Here is a 19,895-nt window from a genome sequence, read left to right as displayed (position 1 = left end):
CAATAAAATAAAACAAATTTAATGCTGCATAATATATTTTTTTTTCAGTTTGGTCACTGTCTAATAAAATGAAAAAAAAAAAAAAAAGATTGGTTTTAAAATTTATAATTACAAGGTCAATATTTAGCATTTTCCTAAATAATTAACAAAATATTTTTTTTTTTTAATCTAACAGCACCACTGCATAGTCAGAAATCTAAAATGAGTTTTAGAGAGATTAAAGCAAAACTTGCATCATTTTGATTTAATTTTGTTTTTCAGTGACCAAATAAAAAAAAAAAGATGATAATTTTTCTATATGAAAATGATATTAATATTTGTAACTCACTGAAGAAAATATGATAAATGCAAAGTGTATCTTATTCTTGGCTACATATGGATTACCCATTCATGAGTCCAACTTTTCCCTCCCAGACAAGAGACATCAGGTCAAATACAGACACAAGGAGACATAAACACATTAGGGTGAGGGTTGTTTTTTTTTTACCATTATGCTTTTTTGTTCTTTTTTTTTTTTTTCAGCAGCACAATAAAAAACACAAAAAACAACGAACAAAAACAAATAAAGACAACACACTTTTTTTTTAAACCGAGAATTCAGATTTTTTTTTTTTTGCTCTTCTCTTTTTTCACGGTTTCTGCTGTAATTTTTTTTTTCACATTTTGTAACATGCAAGCAGTTTTTCATATTTTTTCATTTTTTGATATTTTTTTCAGCCTTAAAACAACTTTTTTTTTTTTTTTTTGCAATTCACATTTTTGTTTTTTTTCAACTGAGACTTTTTTTTTTTTTTTTTTTAAACATCGAAAAGAGATTATCAGACAGGAGGGAGGGAGAGTAAAGGGAGGAGGGGAAGCAGAGGAAGTTAATCCCTAGCAGGGTGATGTCACAGACCCCTCTTGGGTGGGGAAGGGTGAAAGGAGGAGGAGAGAACCAGGAGGATGTCACATGTCACAGACCATCTTCTGCAGGGGACAGATTTCTTCCAAGACTGGGAGGGGCTTGACTGATGATTTCAACTCTTTGAAAAAAAAGTCAACCATTTTGCCAGGGGCATTTTTTTTGACACTCGCAGATCTTCTACTTGAACCCATTTTCAAGAGTACCTTTGGTATGTCCTTTTAATTTTTTTTTTTTTCTTATTAACCAATTTTTTTTCTCCTTTCCCATTTTTAAGACAAAGAAGGTCTTTAATGGACAATGTCTCTGTGACATCAGACACAAATTAGCAAGTCCATTAATTTTTTTTTTTTTTTTTTTAATCCTCATGATGACCGGTTATGCCTTTGAACCATTTTTTCTCCATAATTGTCACATCCGTGTGACATCACAGCACACCTCCCCTCCTCAGGCCATTGGCTTCACCTTTGGCTCTACTGGTGGCTTGCTAACCACCCCCCCCCTCCTGCCCAGCCCCCCCACCCCAGCCCTGCCACCCCCTCTCTGCATGAACCCTCCATAGGACTCGTTGACCACTTCAATATTTTTCTCACGACCGGAGACGCTCATTAAAATTAAACAAACATGCAAAATTTCAAGGCCGCTAACGGAGAAAACATTTACAGCAAAATCCAAAGACGACAGAAGCCAATTTAGACACCCGGAAATCCAAGGGCACAACACACACAACGGGACCGGAGACGCTCATACAATATGGCTGCTGAGGGCGGCCATTTTGAAACTTGCTAATCGACACTCCCCTTTGAACATGCTTTCGTTTTGCCGTATCTCTCTTGTAATATAAACAATATATTATTTATCACCGTGTGCTACTACATCTAAAATCAGGAATGAACATCGTCTAGTGCCAAGCAGCTATATAAATTACACTTTACAATCGTTCAAAAAAAAAAAAAAAAGATTTATAAAAAAAAGAAATAAAAAGAAATAAAATTATTATGATTAAGGCCCATTAAAATCGCAAGTTAGGCTTCTTTTTTTTTTTTAATAAAACAAAACAAAAAAATAAAGCAATAAAATTAAATACAATGTATTATACAAGAGGGGATGTTAGCTACTTACTTTTTCTAGATATCCCCTTTAGACACTCAAAAACGAAATTCAGCTACATAGAAGACATCAGATTTAGACAAATTAACAGACATCTTCCCTACTTTGCAAAGTTTTTCCTATTTTTACTGAATTAATAATATTTTTTTATTCTGACATTAGAATTAATATCTATTTTTATTTCACTATATATATATATATTTATTTATATTAAATTATTAAATATTAAAGCTGAAGGCAGGTTAGACCACTTTTCACCGTGGTGTGGTAAGAAGAATGAAAAGCTGCATAGATAAGGAGAAATAACCCTTCTCTCTCTCTCTCTCTCTCTGTCGAGGAAGCCATTTGTCACATGACATATGCCAACTGAGAAGGCCGACACCAACATCCCCCCAATGGCTACCTCCTGGCGGATTAAAAAAAAATATATAAATATATATATAGACTTGATCTGATTTTACCGGACACGCCGCTTGCTGAAGACAACACTTTTTTTGCATGTCGACAAAAAAATTAAAAAAAAAAAAACGGTTCAAAATGGCCGCCCCACGGTTTCATTATTAGGCCAGAGTTCTTAATTCTTGCATGCACGCGAGAAAATGCCTGTCCCTTTCTCCTCTCCCCCGAAGTGAAAAAGTGTTTCTTTTTTTTTTTTTTTCTTTAATTTTATTTTCCAGACATAAGAGACTTGAAATATCCACAGAGACAGATCATATTCATGCAAAAAAGGCAACAGAGAGACGAACAGACAGAACGGAGGAAGAGCTTCGAGGGGGCTGCTATGTCCTGCTGACAGTTTGTTCTTTGTTTTTTTCTGCATAAAACTTCATACCACCTTTCCACTTTTTTTTTTTTTTTTTGGCAGGGAATGGCAATGACACATGACAGGTAGGCCATGTAACTTAAATGATCGCACTTTTTTTTTTCCTTTCGCATACAGAATACTGAAGTATCACTAGAAGACTCTCTCATCTCAAATTCACTTTGGTAGACTCACAGTGCAAAGACACCAGAGGCCCTTTCCACGCACTCATGCAATACCTGTGCACACAGAACATATCCTACAACACCAGGAAAATTATTCACGTGATAATGCAAAAAAAAAAAAAAAATTCTCAACAACACTCTTAAACCTCAGAAAATTAGCCCGTAATCCTTTGCGACATCCTCCTGATGTCACAAGTAGGAACAGCCGTGAGGTCAGAATACTTTATTGCTGTATGACAAGATGAATCTCTTATGAACGCGCTAACTAGATCTTCAGAGGGGGCCCTTTGGGCCAATCCATCGACAGTAGCGCTGGACACAAAATGGGTCAGCTGCTATAAGACCTCCCACCCCCCACACTGGAATAAATTGGGCCCAACATGGCAGGAACCGTGGCAGACTTTGGTCTACTGGAATTTATTTCGGCCAAAAAAAAAAAAAATGAAAAAAATGAATCAACTTAATAACAGTGGCGGAGAGTGTGAAAAAGACGTAGGAACAATAGAGCAAAATGAAAAAAAATACAGACGGGTAAAGCAAAAAAAAAAAATGCAGACGGGTAAAGCACAAAAAAAAATGCAGATGGGTAAAGAAAAAAAAAAAAATACAGACGGGTAAAGCAAAAAAAGGAAATACAGATGGGTAAAGCAGAAGAAAAAAATACAAATGGGTAAAGCAAAAGAAAGAAATAAAGATGGGTAAAGCAAAAGAAAAAAATACAGATGGGTAAAGCAAAAGAAAAAAATAAAGACGGGTAAAGCAAAAAAAAATACAGATGGGTAAAGCAATAAAAAGAAATACAGACGGGTAAAGCACGAAAAAAAATATAGACGGGTAAAGCACGAAAAAAAATACAGACGGGTAAAGCAAAAAACAGAAATACAGATGGGTAAAACAAAAAAAAAGCAATACAGACGGGTAAAGCAAAAAAAAAAAAATGGGTAAAGCAAAAAAAAATACAGACGGGTAAAGCAAAAAAAAAAAAATCTAGATGGGTAAAGCAAAAAAACAAAATACAGACGGGTAAAGCAAAAGAAAAAAATACAAACGGGTAAAGCAAAAAAGGAAATACAGACGGGTAAAGCAAAAAAAAAAAAAATACAGACAGATAAAGCAAAAAAGGAAATACAGACAGGTAAAGCAAAAAAACAAAAAACAGACGGGTAAAGCAAAAAAGTAAATACAGACGGGTAAAGCAAAAAAAAAGCAATACAGACGGGTAAAGCAAAAAAAAAAAAAAAAATACAAATGGGTAAAGCAAAAAAAAAAAATTCCCCAGGAAGCATTACACTTTAAGGAGACATCCCCACCACATAAAAGTTCACACACGTAAAAATTTTTTTTTTTTTTTTTTTTTTTTTTATGTATGATGCACCTCCTTTGTATTCACAGACGTAAATCTACTTTTACATCATCTGTGCTATTTCTGGATCTGTGTGCCCTTCGAATTGTGCCTTGGACATTTTCGTCCTTGCAGCGCACTGAAAAAAAATAGCTTTCATTAAAAAGAAATTTCACAAAAAAATTTCCTGCATCTTAAACTAAAGATTTTTTTAACCGCATGACTATGTAGGAGGAGTTTCAGATTTTTGAAACCAACCGTATATATGACAAGTAGACACAATAGGTGGGAGAAGCGGAGAGGGGGAGGGGTCTAGTTTGTACAGATGGATAATAGTGGAAGAGAAGAGCGTATGGCGTTGGGCGTTCCATCTTGTCAGTGGGTAGAGTAGTACTGAAGATAACACTGTACAGTAAGGAGGTACACACACCAATGGGAGAGCCATTACAAACTGGACCAGACATAAAAAAAAAAGAAATATTTCATGAGTTGCCAGATGACATGACACTGGTAACAAAAACTTTGGCAAAGAAAAAAGTAAAAAAAAAATACAAAGTAGGTGGAAGATCGAGCAGCAGGTTTTTCTCCTCGAAATGAGGAATATGGTGACACAATGTTTTCCCTACCTATTGCTAATTACTGCAGAAAACAAAACGCACGTTAAGACAGAGTGCCAACACACCATGGTCAGCATCCAGTCTCTCTCGGCTAGCAATCGGGATCTACAGACCGCTAGCTTCCCAAGACGGACACACAGCCGACGTACATGCACTCCCCCCCCCAGCACGCTCACATCACCACCAACAAAACGGAAGAGATTCGGGCGGACGCGTACACACAAGACTTTGGCAAGTAACAGAAACACACTCAGCCACCAGTCAAGAAAAAGGACTAAAGAAAGCGCCGGGTCGGACCCTCTGCCAACGCAACATGTCCGGGGGTCCCTGTGGAACACGTCCAGTAACGACAAATACAGTTGGTTTGCTTTTTTTTTTTAAACCTTGACAGACGGGTAACAAAAAGTTTGAAACTCAAAAAACCAAACGGGTGACAGACATTGAAAAAAAAAAAAAATATTTGGGATTTTTTTTTGGGGGGGGGGGGCCCTTTTTGCTCCCCAGCTCCTGTGGGTGACAGTTGAGGATTTGGCTTTAGGTTGACGTCAGTTAACACCGTTGACGGGAACAGATTGACTTCTTAATATGCGCCCAACAAGCCTGGATTAGCTGATGGTAACCTAACTCCTGAGTGAAACCCACAGAGGCAAAAAAGGGCTGACGCACTCACAGCTTCCTGATCTGTGCGGTAATTCCAATACTTGTCATGTACATAATATTGTATCTCTTTTTTTAATCTTTTTTTTTTTTTGTAATTCGCTATCTTCTTTATCTCTCCTTTTAATCTGCATTGTGCATTTTGTTTTATTTCAGAATCCCAGCGTTCCTCCGATAGAGGAGGCCAAGACAACACCCAACACAACACAACAGATGATAATCATAATTTTCTTCTACATACCCAACCGCCATCAGAAGTATGAGGAGAAGAAAAAACAATGGAAGGGAAGTAAGGGGCCGAGAGAAGAAAAGAGTGAAATGGAGGTAATGGCAACATAGGAAGGAGAAGAAGCCATGGAACAATGGAGGAAGGGAAACGGGAAGACGAAAACATAGGAAGAGGAGGAAAAGTAAGATATGAGTGTGGAGAAGGACAGAAGAACAACATAAGAAGGGATGGAAAACATGGAACAATGGAGGAAGCGAAACACGGGAAGATGAAAACATAGGAAGAGGAGGAAAAGTAAGATATGAGTGTGGAGAAGGACAGAAGAACAACATAAGAAGGGATGGAAAACATGGAACAATGGAGGAAGGGAAACACGGGAAGAACAAACATAGGAAGAGGAGGAAAAGTAAGATATGAGTGTGGAGAAGGACAGAAGAACAATATAAGAAGGGATGGAAAACATGGAACAATGGAGGAAGGGAAACACAGGAAGATGAAAATATAGGAAGAGGAGGAAAAGTAAGATATGAGTTTGGAGGACAGAAGAAGAACATAAGAAGGGATGGAAAACATGGAACAATGGAGGATGTGAAATAGAGGAAGATGAAAATAGAGGAAGAGGAGGAAAAGTAACATATGAGTGTGAAGAAGGACAGAAGGACAACACAGGAAGGAGAAACCAGTTGACGTAGAGAAAGGGCATCACAGGAAGAGAGCGAGCGGGGGAAAAAGCAGAATGAGAAAGGGTGAATGGAAACAAAAAGAAAGATGAGAGAAGAGAAAGGAGGTGGTGGAAGGATGAGATAGGAAGGGTCAGGGAGAAATATAAGAGAGAAAGGGTATGACAAGAAGAAGAAGAAAGGATAAGTGGTGGAAGGGTAAGCATGAGATAATAAGGGCCATAAAGAGAGGTAGAAAAGGAAGGATGAGAGAAGAAGATTGAGAGAAAGGAAATTGTGGAAAAACAGGATAGGAAAAGAGGAAGGTTTGGAGAAAGGCAGAAGAGGAAAAATGATTCAGGAAGAGGGAGAGAGAGGAAGGGGAGGAAGAATAAGATCGGAAGGGCCAGGGGGAGAGACAGAAGAAGGGTGACATGAGAAAAGAAAAGAGAGAGAATGAAATGAAAAGAGCCAGAGAGAGACAGACAAGGAAGGATGGGACCGAAACAACAAAAAAAAGAGGAAGTGGAGGAAGGATAAGATAGGAATGGCCATGGAAACAGGTAAAAGTGAAAGGATGAGATAGAAAGAGAAAGGAAGAGGAAGGAGAAGGAGAATGACATATGAAGGGACGAGGAGTATGGCAGAAGATGGAGGGTGAAACAGGAAGAGGAAGTGGAGGAAGGATAAGATAGGAAGGGCCACAGGGAAAGGCAAAAGAAGAAGGATGAGACAGGAAGAGAAAAAGAAATGAAGCAGAGGAAGAATGACACAGGAAGGGCCGAGGATAATGGCAGAAGAGGAAAGGTGAGACAGGAGGAGGAAGTGGATGAAAAATGAGACAGGAAGGGTCAGAGAGAGAAGGCGGGAGAAGAAGAGGGAGACAAGAAGAGGAAGATATAGGCAGGGGGAAATTTTGAAACAGAAGACAAATGGAGATAAAGGAAGGAGACAATTGAAGAAAAAAGAAGAAGTGGTAGAAGGATAAGATAGGAAGGGCCGCACAGAAAGGAAAAAAAGGAAGGATGAGACAGGAAGAGAAAGAAAGAGGAAGTAGGAGGAAGAATGACATAGGAAGGGCCAAGGAGTATGGCAGAAGTGGAAGAGTAAAACAGGAAGAGGAAGTGGAGGAAGAATAAGACAGGAAGGGCCAGAGAGAAAGGCAGGGGAAGTGTGAGACAGGAAGAGGAAGATAAAGGCAGGGGGATATTTTTGAGAGAAGGAAGAATGGACAAATAGGAAAGAGAATAGTGAATCACAAGGAGAAGGATGAAATAGAAGGAGAAAGAGACGCAGGAAAGAGAAGGAAGGGAGACACCATAAAGAGGCGGAAGGAAAGCACATAGGAGTCACAAGGAGAAACAAGTAAGGAAGAAGGGACGCATAGGAAGAGGAAAAGAAAGGCAAAGGAAGAAGGGCATTGAGGGTAGGAGAAGAGAACGTCAGAGGAGGATGGGACATATACGAGGAACAGCAACACAGAGAATGGAAGAACAGAGGAAAAAGATATCAAGGCAGTAAATAAAGAGCAAACAAAGGGAAAAGGTGTGTATAATGTAGGTGGGTAAAAGGTGTTGGAAAACGAAATGGAAGAAAATGGAAGAGAGAAAAAACAAGAAATTGTTAGACATGTTACATGGATATAGAGATAGATATAATTGTACAAACAGAGATAACATTATCAATGACTGTTTACATCTACCAGCCATGTCCACAAAACGTTGTCTGCCTGAACATGACATTTCATCTTTAGATGGTTTATTCTGAGCTAAATCCCCACTTCCTCCCCATTTTCTATATCTCGTTGGACATCTTACAGTGGGATCACATTGTCAGTCTAAATGTTCCTGTCCAATTGCGGCCATTCCCACTGCTTCTGTTACATTTTTCATAATGACAAAATTTTAACGTCCAACATTAAGTGAGGGACCCCTCCGTGGAGGCCATGGTAAGTGTTCATACCCTAAAAATTCAAAATCAGACATGTAGGAAATATTTGGGTGGTCTGACTTTTCTAACATCTACCAATCCCCAAGCTGACAAATTTGGACGGATTGGATCACCTAAATGAGACTTTTCACTTAAAAAAAAGTGGTTTGTTGCGGGGCAAATACCTCCTTTTACTCCAGCATTTACTGTATTTTATTATTTGTATCATACATCACATATTTTCTCATCTGGCCATTTAATTAATCTATGAATCCACTAGATTTGATCCTGAATTCTGAAAAATGTAAAAGAGCGAATTTCAAAGATTTGGATGGCCAGACTTAAATCTGAATTTCAGTGTTATTTTTGGTGGTTCAAATTTCCAAAAAGCTTCAAGAGGGACCAAAGATGGCTTTAAAGGCTGTTTATGCCTTATATCTGTTTCTGCTGTCATCTGAGCACCCTTAGCTTGATTGGCAGTACCACCAGATCCCACCCTTCTATACCCAGTAGACTTTTTAAAGGGTTTTTTTGTTTTGGCCCCGTTCTCTTATTAGAAAAGGTTGCCGTGAGCCTCCTTAAACCATTCTGCATAATTATACATCAATGCTCATTTTAGATTCCGATTGACCTTAATAAGATATCCGATTTGGAAATACCAAATTTTAAAGATTTACTTTGGCCACACCCAGTGGCGGACTGACAACTCATGGGCCCCCGGGCAATAGGGGATCATGGGGCCCCTGTGTCTTTGCCCACACTCAAAACAAAGCAAAAAAAGCCTATAAAAGGTACCAGGGGCATTTCATGGGGCCCCCTACTGACCCCGGGCCCTCGGGCAGTGCCCGAGTACTTGAATGGTCAGCCCACCCCTGGCCACACCACAACTGTGAACTTTGCAGAGGTTCCCTCATCTCTAGGATCTTTATATCTTGCGCCCCCCCCCAAGTAAGCTAATTTGTGCCCATCTGTCTACAGCAGTGGTCTCTGAACAGCGGCCCAGGGGCCAGATGTGGCCCTTTATTTGCTTTATCAGGTCCTTGAGACACTATTCCTCCCACTTATACAAGGCACTATTATTTTTACAGAAATAATTGGGCATAATTCCTATCACTAATACCAACAATGAGGCACTATTCTTCCCACTGATACCAATGATGGGGCACTATTCCTCTCACTGATACCAATGATGGGGCACTATTCCTCCCACTGATACCAATGATGGGACACTATTCCTCCCACTGATACCAATGATGGGGCACTATTCCTCCCACTGATACCAATGATGGGACACTATTCCTCCCACTGATACCAATGATGGGACACTATTCCTCTCACTGATACCAATGATGGGGCACTATTCCTCCCACTGATACCAATGATGGGACACTATTCCTCCCACTGATACCAATGATGGGGCACTATTCCCCCCACTGATACCAATGATGGGGCACTATTCCTCCCACTGACACCAATGATGGGGCACTATTCCTCCCACTGATACCAATGATGGGACACTATTCCTCTCACTGATACCAATGATGGGGCACTATTCCTCCCACTGATACCAATGATGGGGTACTATTCCTCTCACTGATACCAATGATGGGGCACTATTCCTCTCACTGATACCAATGATGGGGCACTATTCCTCTCACTGATACCAATGATGGGGCACTATTCCTCCACTGACACCAATGATGAGGCACTATTCCTCCCACTGATACCAATGATGGGGCACTATTCCTCCCACTGACACCAATGATGGGGCACTATTCTTCCCATTGATACCAATGATGGGGCACTATTCCTCCCACTGACACCAATGATGGGGCACTTTTCCTCACACTGACACCAATGATGGGACACTATTCCTCCCACTGACAACAACTGCAGGGCCCTATTCTTCCCACTGATACCAATGATGGGACACTATTCCTTCCACTGACAACAACTGCAGGGCCCTATTCTTCCCACTGACACCAATGATGGGACACTATTTCTTGCCCCTGATACCAACAATAGAGTACATTTCCTATTAATGACACCAATGATGGGGCACTATTTCTTTCCTTGATACCAACAATAGTGTACAATTCCCATCAATGACACCAATGATGGGGCACTATTTTTTCTCCTGATACCAACAATAGGGAACCATTTCTCCTACTAATACCAATATTGAGGCATTCTTTACTCCCATTGATGCTAAGGAATTTTCTACTCACACGGGACACAGTCCGGCCCCCTGAAAGTCATTAAATTTGCCCTTTGTTCAGAAATTTTGGAGACCCCTGCTCTACAGCAGAAAAATAAAAATTTACTTCTCTATATCTGTCAGTCTTTTTGGTATAAATATCTTGTGTCTATCATGACATCACTCACCCTTCGTGCTTTGCTCTGATATTTCACAGCTTTCTTGGTATCAGACACCGCTCGTTCCACATAGTCCACGGAGTGCTCCACGTTATACTCAATACGGTCTATCATCTCCCCCTAGAATGGAGGCATGAAAAAAGATTACATATTGGCCACCATGTTGACTCAGGTCACCAGTGTCATCTCCATGTCCCCTCACCTGACTCTCCACGAGCATAGCCATGTCTACGAACATGTCATGCAGCTCTCGGATGCTGTTTTCCAGCTTTATGATCTCATTGTGTCGTGTCTCAATCTCATTAAGAGCTTGTTTGGTCATCTGGGAGTCCATCTTGATCTACAGTTGGCGGAGAGCAGAACAGTCAGTTGACAGACTTTGGACAGATATGCGTGTGCTGATTCTAGTTGCATATTCTACATTAAAGTTAGTGAATGACATAAGGGTGGCTCATATAGGTAGATCTCTCATGGGGAACAAATACCATTGAAGGATCTATCTCTGCTTATGATGATTGCCACAACTCCAAAGCCAAATAAAATGTTTGAACACCAAAACACCAAACGGGGTAGGGAAATACTGAAGTTTAAGGGATAATAGTAAACCCAGAAGATGTAACTCCCAGACTAACTGTTTTACAGTAATAATCTGATACTTGCCATATAGATACATATACTCTTTCAGATTTGGCATCATCATTTTATATACTTTAAGTTGTTAGTTCATCATTAGCACAACATTGTTTGATTTAGGCCTCATGCACACTGGGCGTTCTTACAGCGACATTTTTGGCTTGTGGCATTTTTTTATACAGTCAGTAAACCCACCAACATGTTATCCTATGTGTCCGTGCACACATAGGCTTTAATCAGCGCTTTTTAGCTAGAGAACCTCCCCCCCCCCCCAGAACTAGTGGGTTTCAAGAGGAGTTTCTAAGCTGTAAAAATGCTCTAACGCTGGTAAATGCAGTAAAACGCAGTTCAACGCTGAGAACAGTTTTCTGTGGTCAACAGAAGAATACAGAATGTCCTAGTAACCTCTTTTTGTTTGCACTGGATCTGACAAAGGAATCAGTAGGGGATGTCTTGCTGTACAGTCAGGCAATTTGTTGTGTATCTGCAAACCAGTTGCCTCCCTGAGATACCAGCCTCTAGGCTACTCTTTTAGGGTTACAATAGTATTTATGAAGGGTGGCCTATTCATTAGAGGTGGTGTGTTTAGTGGGCTGCCAGGCTGCTGTCTAATGGGCTTTAGCCTTGTTAACCAATGTGTCTGAATGGTTCTATATTGAATGGTCATTCTTCTATACCGATTAGGGAAATTAAGTCCTAAAACCCTACGAGGAAGTGTATGACAACTTCATCCTGGGCTCCAACCAGGCCAGCCCCCCCCCCCCCCAACATATTTCACTCCACCCATGGACCTTAATCATGGGGGATTCTTCCCATGATTAAGCTCTGGGACTGAGTGAAATTCATTTGGAGACTTGGCCTGGTTGGAGCCTGGGCTGAGGCTGTCATACATTTCCTCACAGGGTTTTGCTGTGATGTAAGTCTTTTAGGGCTTCCTAAAAGTCGCACAGCACAGCAAAACCCTATGAGGAAGTGTATGACAACCTCATCCTGGGCTACAACCAGGCCATGCCCCCCCCCCCCAACATATTTTACTCCACCCATGGACCTTAATCATGGGTGACTCCCATGATTAAGCTCTGGGACTGAGTGAAACTCATTTGGAGACGTGGCCCAGTTGGAGTTGGAGGGTTTTGCTGTGATGTAAGTCTTTTAGGGCTTCCTTTCCCTACTGGATGTTTTGAGCTGGGATGAGCTCAGTCCTTGTCAGCGCTCCTAGTGGTTTTCCATGCAAGAAGACCTGGTGGAGCCTTGAGCAGCACCTGTTATTTTTCTTGTGGGTCACTCTTCTATATCATTAACAAAATGGAGAACCTAACTGGCTGATATGATCAACCTGAAAAATTCTTACTGCAAACATTTTGATAAGACCTTGCACGGTTCTAATACTTTGTCATTTATTTGCTTCCTCTATACTTGGAATGTCTTAGGCTGTTTAAGTATAATGCATGGCACACAACCTCCCCACATCCCCCTCACTAGCCCCATTACACACGTCATCTGTGAATATGGCCAGCTTCCCGCTCTCCAACATGTCTTCCAGCTCTTCATTGGTCGTGGTTCTTCCAGCTGTCAAGAGATATAAGTGTCACAAAGATTCCAAACAACAGTAGGCAAACATCTGATTTCCCATCGTCTAAATATTATATCTAAATATTTTCCATAACTTCTTAAAAGTCCTTGAGACTTCCACAGGGAAAAGTCCAAACCTTTTGGTACCATAAAACCACTGCAGAGCTATGGCAACCAGTAAAGTCTAAGCTAGTTTGTCCACACGTCCTATGGAGCATCCAGCACAGATCTGGTGCAGCAGGTGACAACAAGCAAAGTTAAACTGAAGAAGGTGTGTCTCAGATACTACTGGGAGAAAATCCCGGATCTTAGAAGCAGATATCCCCACCAGGGTACCAGAGACCTTTAGCAAGCCAAAGATAATGTTTTTTTGGGGTTAGTAGGCTTTTAGAAGGAACATGTCAACATGCTCACACCTTCTTCAAGAGCATAGCCATGGTTAAGGATGTGTTTTGATTCCTAGACCATGTAGCAGCTCAAGAACGAACCTAGTCAACTTCACCTCCCAATCCAGCAAACTCTCCTCCACTAATCAGCCTATAATTGAGCAACACCCCATCACCGCTGTTAAGATCACCCAAAAGTAAAAACTGACCTCCCAGATTAGGACACCTGGGGGAGTTTTGTGGACAATGATCATCTACTTTCCAAAAGGCCATAATCCCCCTACACCCCATCATCCATCATCATACATACTGATTTCCAGCTGTCTCTGGATGCGGTCCTTGCAGCGGTCTCTGTATTTTGACTGCGTTGCATTGTACTCTGTCATCACCTCCACAAACTTGCGGGACAGCGTAGAGTGCTGATAAAAACACAGAGAAAAAGTACAAAAGTGGTGCTCAATCAAAGGCAAGGGAGACCAATACTAAAAACCTGGCAGCAGGTTAAAGGCTACTCATTGGTTACCTGTGTTTTCCGGATACGCAGGTCGGCTGAGGAGCGATTCTGACCCTCTTCCTGCTCAATGCTTTGCTCAATTGCTATAATAAATAGAAGAGATGTTCATTGATCACCACCTTTAACCGGGATCTGAAGGTATATATTGTTAATGTTATGTTGGACGTTTGACAGTCACTGCTCAAAGGAGCTCACAATCTAATCATAAAACAGGGCCCACAGCTTGGTCAGTTTAGGTCAGCCATTGTTCTGTGGAACTCTAAGTTTCCTCCAGAGGTTGCTGGAAGTACCTTGAGCTGTGGCTAAGTGATCTACTATCTGATGGTAGTTGCATAGTTCTGGGGCCAACAACCTATGGTATGACACCAAGGATCGTTTTAGCTGTCTAAAAGGGGGGCATTAATCCCACTGACTCCAATGATACGGTCCATTCTTTCAAATGACCTCTGGTGTACGGGGCATTCTTTGTCTCACTGTGAGGAAGCACCTCTCTCAATGACCTCTCTCAGTGGTCACTTCTTCAATGCTCATCAATGATAAAGCATACCTTTTCTTACTGACCACAGTGTAAAGTGTCCCTTCACTCAAGGCTGGTGCAAGGAGTTTTATCTACACAGGTGAAGGTGCATTTTCAGTAAAACGAATTCCACTAGAGCCCATCAGATCCCCTGTACATCAGAGTTCCCATCACATCCCCATTAAAATTCACCCCTAATGTAGCACCGAATTCCATTATCTGTGGATCCTGCAACCTAATTAAGATGATATGGTTACCACAACTTTTGTATGTATTACATAACTCCCTGATGTGGATCCCTAAACAGTCGTTTCAGAGATTGGATACTATTTGTAGAGATCTAATTTGGAGAAAGGGGGTGTTGAGGATAGGCTTGCGTATGTTACAATTGCCTAAGGATATGGGGGGACTAGCTTTGCCTCACCCCCGGAGTTATTTTTTTGGCTTCACAGTTACAGCACTTAAGGAATAGTGGATTGACAGAAGAGAGGGGATGCATATAGAGGTATGGTGATGACCTGTACTGGGCACAACAGGGTGCTGGAGGCTTTAGAGGCAAAGTCAATTGTTTTGACGTGTTCTACGCTGTCATTGTTGGTAAAACTGTGGCAGTTACTTAAGGCATTAGTGGGGTAACGGGGATCCCAGAATTCTTTGACTCAGTTGTATAATCTGATTCACTGAAAACATTTCAAGAATTAAAAGGAGTTTGCCATCCAGCATCAATCTTTCTTCAGGTATCTGCAGGTTAGGCATGCTCTGAGGGAGCAGTTTAAAGGAAAGGTACTAGAGTGGAGTGGGATGGCCCATACATAGGGAGTGTTACAGAAGAGGAGTGGAAATATATATTGGAAGCCGTGCCAATGGTGTCCATGTCCCCCTCGCAGAGGATTTCACATTTATTATTATTACACAGAACGTACCGTACCCCCAAAAGATTGTTTACATTTGGAAGATGTCCAGATGCTGCATGCAACTGACTGGTGGGGATCTGACTGGTGACCTTATGGTCTGGAGATGCCCTAAACTGAATAGGTATTGGTTAGATATTTTTGATAGCATAAATTCTGTGTTTTGAGGTGGCCCTGGGACTGGATTCAAAGTAATGTACAGTCACTGAACTTTATTGGGTCCACCTTGCTAGTACCGGGTTGGACCCCCTTTTACCTTCATTCTTCGTGGCATAGATTCAGCAAGGTGTTGGAGACATTCCTCAGAGATTTTGGTCCATATTGACATGGTAGCATCACGCAGTTTCTGCAGATTTGTTGGCTGCACATTTATGATGCGAATCTCCTGTTCCACCACATCCCAAAGTTGCTCTTTTGGATGGAGATCTGGTGACTGTGGGGGCCATTGGAGTCCAGTGACCTGATTGTCATGTTACAGAAACCAGATTGAGATGATTTGAACTTTGTGACATGGAGCATTATCCTGCTGGAAGGAGCCATCAAAAGACAGGTGGTTTATGCCAAATTCTGACCCTACCATCTTAAGGTTGCAGCTGAAATCCAGACTCATCAGACCAGGCAACGATTTTCCAATCTTCTATTTTCCAATTTTGGTGAGCCTCTGCGAATTGTAGCCTCCATTTCCTGTTCTTAGATGACAGGAGTGGCACCCGGGGTGGTCTTCTGCTGCGGTAACCCATCGGCTTCAAGGTTGAACATGTTGTGCATTCAGAGATGGTGTTCTGCATACCTTGGGTGTAATGACTGGTTATTCGAGTCACTGTTGCCTTTCTATCATCTGGAACCAGTCTGCCCATTCTCCTCTGACCTCTGACATCAACAAGAAACGTTCCTCCACACAACTGCCGCTCACTGGATATTTTCTCTTTTTCGGACCATTCTCTGTAAATCCTACAGATGGTTGTGCGTGAAAATCCCAGTAGATCATCAGTTTTTGAAATACTCAGACCAGGCTGTCTGGCACCAACAACCATGCCACATTCAAAGTCGCTTAAATCTCCATTCTTCCCCATTCTGATGCTTCAGCAGATAGTCTTCACCACGTCTAGATGTCTAAATGCATTGAGTTGCTGCCATGTGATTGGCTGATTAGCAGTTTGTGTTACCAAGCAACTGAACAGGTAGACCTAATAAACTGGCCCGGGGAGTGTATATTGGGCTATATGGATGGGGCGACTTTGTCATACAATACACAAAATGTGTTGCTTAGGTGTTTATTTCAGGCTTGGAAGCTTATTGCATGGAAATGGTTGGCATCGGACCCTCCAACAAGTATAGAATGGGTTAAAGTAGTAATAAATACTGTAAGATGTGATAAGTTTGTCTACATGAAAAAGAGGTGTCTTGAGAAATTTGAGAAAATATGGGGACCATGGGTGGATACTATGGGGTTGACCTCTAATGAGAAGGTGGTGAATAGGGTGTTAGAATAATTTTAACATGTGAAATAAGAAATGAATGTATATTATGTTTATATTTGGGAAAACGGCCTAATTGGCGTAATAATATGGTTAAGAGGGTGATACACCAATGTATGCATGGGAAGGGGGGAGGGGCATATGTTATGTTATTTGTATGTATTTCAAATGTAAATTTCACCCTTACATCAGAGATCCCATCACATTTCACCCTTACATCAGAGATCCCATCACATTTCACCCTTACATCAGAGATCCCATCAAATGTCACCTTTACATCAGAGATCCCATCAAATTTCACCTTTACATCAGAGATCCCATCAAATTTCACCCTTACATCAGAGATCCCATCAAAGTTCACCTTTACATCAGAGATCCCATCAAATTTCACCCTTACATCAGAGATCCCATCAAAGTTCACCTTTACATCAGAGATCCCATCAAAGTTCACCTTTACATCAGAGATCCCATCACATTTCACCCTTACATCAGAGATCCCATCAAATGTCACCTTTACATCAGAGATCCCATCAAATTTCACCTTTACATCAGAGATCCCATCAAAGTTCACCTTTACATCAGAGATTCCATAAAATTTCACCCTTACATCAGAGATCCCATCAAAGTTCACCTTTACATCAGAGATCCCATCAAAGTTCACCTTTACATCAGAGATCCCATCAAAGTTCACCCTTACATCAGAGATCCCATCAAAGTTCACCCTTACATCAGAGATCCCATCAAAGTTCACCCTTACATCAGAGATCCCATCAAAGTTCACCCTTACATCAGAGATCCCATCAAAGTTCACCCTTACATCAGAGATCCCATCAAAGTTCACCCTTACATCAGAGATCCCATCAAAGTTCACCCTTACATCAGAGATCCCATCAAAGTTCACCCTTACATCAGAGATCCCATCAAAGTTCACCCTTACATCAGAGATCCCATCAAAGTTCACCCTTACATCAGAGATCCCATCAAAGTTCACCCTTACATCAGAGATCCCATCAAAGTTCATCTTTACATCAGAGATCCCATCAAAGTTCATCTTTACATCAGAGATCCCATCAAAGTTCACCTTTACATCAGAAATCCCATCAAATTTCACCCTTACATCAGAGATCCCATCACATTTCACCCTTACATCAGAGATCCCATCAAATTTCACCCTTACATCAGAGATCCCATCAAAGTTCACCCTTACATCAGAGATCCCATCAAAGTTCACCCTTACATCAGAGATCCCATCAAAGTTCACCCTTACATCAAATATCCCATCAAATTTCACCCTTACATCAAATATCCCATCAAATTTCACCCTTACATCATATATCCCATCAAATTTCACCTTTACATCAGAGATCCCATCAAATGTCACCCTTACATCAGTGATTTCATCAAATTGTACCCCTAACATCTGAGTTCTCATCAAAGTTCACCCTTACACGAGAGTTCCCATCAGAGCCTCCTTATATCACCATCAAAGTCCCGCATTACAGCAGAGCTCCTCCCTCACATCAGAAACCCCATTAGAGTCTCCCCTTACATCAGAGTTGACAGCCTTTTTACATCATACTCACCATCAAACTCCCCCTTTATTGGTGCCGCCCCCCTCCCCCTACATCAGAGCCCCCGCTTACATGAGAATCCCCACCAGAGTACCCCTTTTATATCAGGGTCTCCACCAGAGTATCCCTTTACATCAGGGTCCCCACCAGAGTACCCCTTTACATCAGGGTCCCCACCAGAGTACCCCTTTACATCGGGTCCCCACCAGGGTATCCCTTTACATCAGGGTCCCCATCAGAGTACCCATTTACATCAGGATCCCCACCAGAGTACCCCTTTACATCAGTGTCCCCACCAGAGTACCCCATTACATCAGGGTCCCCACCAGAGTATCCCTTTACATCAGTGTCCCCACCAGAGTACCCCTTTACATCAGGGTCCCCACCAGAGTATCCCTTTACATCAGGATCCCCACCAGAGTACCCCTTTACATCAGTGTCCCCACCAGAGTATCCCTTTACATCAGGGTCCCCACCAGAGTACCCCTTTACATCAGGATCCCCACCAGAGTATTATCCCTTTACATCAGGGTCCCCACCAGAGTATCCCTTTACATCAGGATCCCCACCAGAGTACCCCTTTACATCAGGGTCCCCACCAGAGTATCCCTTTACATCAGGATCCCCACCAGAGTATCCCTTTACATCAGGATCCCCACCAGAGTACCCCTTTACATCAGTGTCCCCACCAGAGTATCCCTTTACATCAGTGTCCCCACCAGAGTATCCCTTTACATCAGTGTCCCCACCAGAGTACCTCTTTACATCAGTGTCCCCACCAGAGTATCCCTTTACATCAGTGTCCCCACCAGAGTACTCTCTTACATCAGTGTCCCCACCAGAGTACCTCTTTACATCAGTGTCCCCACCAGAGTATCCCTTTACATCAGTGTCCCCACCAGAGTACTCTCTTACATCAGGGTCCCCACCAGAGTACCTCTTACATCAGAGGATTAGATAAAATCTTGCAGAAGGCTGAATTAGGCTCACTGTCCATAGTTTGGAGACCCCTTATTTAGGGTAAGGGGCGGTAAAACATGATCCACATTGGGTGTCCAATACTCTGGGTGTGCCACATTCTTATATCTATTCATTAGTTATTATGTATACAACATCCAGGACTGTGAGTTGTGAATGTAATCATTTTTAGCAGGGGTTTCCTGAGGCTCAAAAACATTTTTAAATGGTTCCTCTGGAGTAAAAAAAAATCAACAAAGACTAGTCTAGGTGGAAGCTTATGAAGTATGTGCTGTTAGGCGGGAATAATGGAAAATGCTCATATTTCTACAAACTATAAAAATAATAAAATTCCTTAAATTACATATTTGTACAATATTATAACTTTTTTTTGTTAATGTGTGACAGGTTCTCTTTGAACAAGCCGAATGATAGGAGAATCAGTTCAGAGCAGCGAGCAGTACTGAGATCCAGCAGAGGGTGGCGCTCTTATCCTATATCACATTGCAGTCATTTGGCAGAGGCCTCAGACTTGACAGAATGGCGGGA

General features: G+C 41.6%; 1 protein-coding gene across 1 annotated transcript in view; it reads right to left on the bottom strand.

Annotated features, from left to right (window-relative positions):
• Positions 1 to 217: 217 nt before the first annotated feature.
• Positions 218 to 19,895, bottom strand: part of STX1B (syntaxin 1B) — a 121,390-nt gene continuing 101,712 nt past the window's right edge. The window contains exons 5-10 of the mRNA XM_089657844.1: positions 13,922 to 13,995; positions 13,709 to 13,817; positions 12,936 to 13,009; positions 11,010 to 11,147; positions 10,817 to 10,927; positions 218 to 5,847 (exon numbers count right to left, since the gene is read on the bottom strand). Of these exons, the coding sequence (XP_089513970.1) occupies positions 5,767 to 5,847; positions 10,817 to 10,927; positions 11,010 to 11,147; positions 12,936 to 13,009; positions 13,709 to 13,817; positions 13,922 to 13,995 (587 nt within the window). The 3' untranslated portion in view covers positions 218 to 5,766. The remainder of the gene's footprint in view (positions 5,848 to 10,816; positions 10,928 to 11,009; positions 11,148 to 12,935; positions 13,010 to 13,708; positions 13,818 to 13,921; positions 13,996 to 19,895) is intronic.

The sequence above is a fragment of the Staurois parvus genome, unplaced genomic scaffold (genome assembly GCF_062004578.1).
Source record: "Staurois parvus isolate SC_StPar_1 unplaced genomic scaffold, SC_StPar_1.0 ptg001035l, whole genome shotgun sequence".
Lineage (NCBI taxonomy): Eukaryota > Metazoa > Chordata > Amphibia > Anura > Ranidae > Staurois > Staurois parvus.
The sequence above is the reverse complement of the archived record's forward strand: the minus strand, read 5'-3'. Positions and strand labels throughout refer to the sequence as shown.